Source organism: Octopus bimaculoides, chromosome 14 (assembly GCF_001194135.2).
Source record: "Octopus bimaculoides isolate UCB-OBI-ISO-001 chromosome 14, ASM119413v2, whole genome shotgun sequence".
In the NCBI taxonomy this organism is placed as follows: Eukaryota; Metazoa; Mollusca; class Cephalopoda; order Octopoda; family Octopodidae; genus Octopus; species Octopus bimaculoides.
The window spans coordinates 12,783,079-12,786,047 of NC_068994.1; the positions used below are offsets into that span (position 1 = coordinate 12,783,079).

The 2,969-nt window shown below is 40.1% G+C and overlaps 1 protein-coding gene across 1 annotated transcript in view; it reads right to left on the reverse strand.

Annotated features, from left to right (window-relative positions):
* The window catches only part of LOC106868929 (sideroflexin-1), a 9,686-nt gene that overhangs the window by 5,938 nt on the left and 779 nt on the right, over window positions 1-2,969 (reverse strand). Inside the window, exons 2-3 of the mRNA XM_014914398.2 lie at window positions 1,632-1,730; window positions 129-204 (exon numbers count right to left, since the gene is read on the reverse strand). Of these exons, the coding sequence (XP_014769884.2) occupies window positions 129-204; window positions 1,632-1,730 (175 nt within the window). The remainder of the gene's footprint in view (window positions 1-128; window positions 205-1,631; window positions 1,731-2,969) is intronic.

Below are 2,969 nucleotides of genomic sequence, written 5' to 3' on the forward strand. Positions count from 1 at the left end.
ATATATATATATATATATATATATATATATATATATATATATATACTTGTGTGTATGTATATGTATGTACATTTAAGCATATGCAAGTACTTGTGTGTGTTCATGTGTACGCCAAACTGTTAACATACCTGTACTACTTTGTTGAAACCCAAGGCTGTTGCCATAGCACCACCAGTGGCCAGTACATAAGATAAGCCAAGCTGCCTGAAACATAGAGCAGAGCTGACTGATACAAAAACATAAGAGAAAACTGGTTTACTAGAGATGTGGTGGTGGTGGTGTGTGTGTGCGGGGGTTAGTGGTATGGTGATGATGATGGGTGTTGGTGGTATGGTAATGAAGGGAGGCGCAATGGCCTAGTGGTTAGGGCAGCGGACTCGCGGTCATAGGATCGCGGTTTCGATTCCCAGACTGGGCATTGTGAGTGTTTATTGAGCGAAAACACCTAAAGCTCCACGAGGCTCCGGCAGGGGATGGTGGCGAACCCTGATGTACTCTTTCACCACAACTTTCTCTCACTCTTACTTCCTGTTTCTGTTGTGCCTGTAATTCAAAGGGTCAGCCTTGTCACATTGTGTCACGCTGAATATCCCCGAGAACTACGTTAAGGGTACACGTATCTGTGGAGTGCTCAGCCACATGCATGTTAATTTCACGAGCAGGCTGTTCCGTTGATCGGATCAACTGGAACCCTCGACGTCGTAAGCGACGGAGTGCCAACAATGAAGGGATTAGTAATATGGTGATGGTTGTATGGTCACGGCTTTGGGGTTTGGTTATAGTCAGGGTTGTGGGGGGTGCTGGTGTGGTATGGTGAAGTTAGTGGTATGGTGACAACATTGGGGGGTGATGGTTGTGGAGTTTGGTGGTATGGTAATGGTGGGGTTAGTGGTATGGCGATGGTTGTGGGGGGTTGGTGGTATAATGACAGTGTTGGGTTTGGGTGTATGGTGATGATTGTGAGGTTGATGGTATGACAATGGTGGGATTAGTGGTATAGTGATGGTTGATTGTGGGGATTGATGATATGGTGATGGTTGTAGGGGTTGGTGGTATGGCAATAGTGGGGTTAGTGGAATGGTGAGTGTTAGGGGTTGGTGGTAAGGTGATGGCTGCAGTGGTTAGTGGGATCTGACATGGCTAAGATTGGGGACTGGACAGAAGTAACACGAGGTATCTGACCTTCACCAATACATCCAACAGGAACAACATGGAGTAAACGTAAATGTGAAAGAGCTTATGATGTTCTAACAGATCAGGAAAATACCGAACAAGAAACTGTGTATGTGTGTGTGTGTGTGTGTGTATGAGAGAGAGAGAGAGAGAGAGAGAGAGAGATAGAGAGGGGAAGTATGTGTGATTGTATGTATGAATGTGCAAATGTATGTGTTCAGTGTAATGTGTGTGAGAAAGTGTGAGTGTACATTTGTGAGCAGAGGATATTTGTGTGTATATGTGTAACAGAGTGTGTTGTGAATGTGTGTATACATGTGAGTGCTAAGTATGTATATGTGTGACTGTGTGCATGGAAAAGAGAGAGAGAGATAGAGAGGGAGGGAGAGAAGGAATCTTTAGAATTTGTCTGGAAAAGAAATGAATTGGAGAAAGGGATTAAAATTTAATTAACATACGAAACAGGAATTGGTGTGTCGCCACTTCGGTTGGTATAATTGACGATAGCATTGAAAGACTGGTTAAACCACTGCCAAAATATCACAGCCATTGGTGTTCTGGAAAGAAACAAAAAGAGTATGTATGTATATATATATATATATATATATATATATATATATATATAGAGAGAGAGAGAGAGAGAGAGAGAGAGAGAGAGAGAGTGGAGTGATTGAGAGATAGAGGGGTAATAATGAAAGAGAAAATATTTAAAGTTGGTAATATTGCCAGCTTAACATAGTTGTCAGTGCCATCATCATCATCATCATCATCATCATCATCATCAACATCACTATAGTGATGTATATCGAACATGGCATATAATGATGTGTTTAGAACACGGTAGGTTGAGATGTATGTAGTGTGGAAAACATGAAATATAAGTGTGTGCATAAAGCATAGCATATAGTCAGTGTATAGAACATGATATATAGTGATGTATATATAGAACTTGGTATGTAATGCTGTATATTGAAGATGGCATATAATGATGTGCATAAAATATGATATGTAGTGATGTATATAAGACATGAAATATAGTGGTGCACATAGAACATGGCATATAGTCAGTATATAGAACATGATGTGTAGTGATGTATATATAGAACTTGGTATATAGGGGTGTATATTGAACATGGCATATAATAATGTGTATATTAAAAACAACGTCAGTGAAAAATATATATAGCTTAAGGTATTTTTGCGCCCGACATCACAAAATGCATCTGTCTCCCAAATTTAGTCACAAGGCATTGGTCAGCCCAAGACAATAGTGGAAGACACTTGCCCAAGGTTCTGCACAGTGGGACTGAACTTGAAACAGCAAGGTTGCAAAGCGAGCTTGTTAACCACACAGCCAGCAAAATGCACTGTATGCACCCACCTCTGTTTTCAGATAATTTCAATACAGATTATTTATTTTTAGATGTAGTGAAACTTTTAAATAAAACCGTAATGTTGTGTGCCGTAACAGCTGTGGGGGTGTCATTGTGTCTGTTATAATTACTTTGACATGGAACAGGAAAAAAGGTTGAAAATTGCTGATCTAAACCAACTAAATATAACAACAACTCCTACTACTACTATTGCTACTACTACTACTATTGCTACTACTACTACTATTTCTGCTGCTACTACTACTACTACTACTGCTGCTACTACTACTACTACTACTACTACTACTATTGCTACTACTACTACTACTGCTGCTGCTGCTACTACTGCTACTACTACTACTATTGCTACTACTACTACTACTACTACTGCTGCTGCTGCTGCTACTACTACTACTACTACTA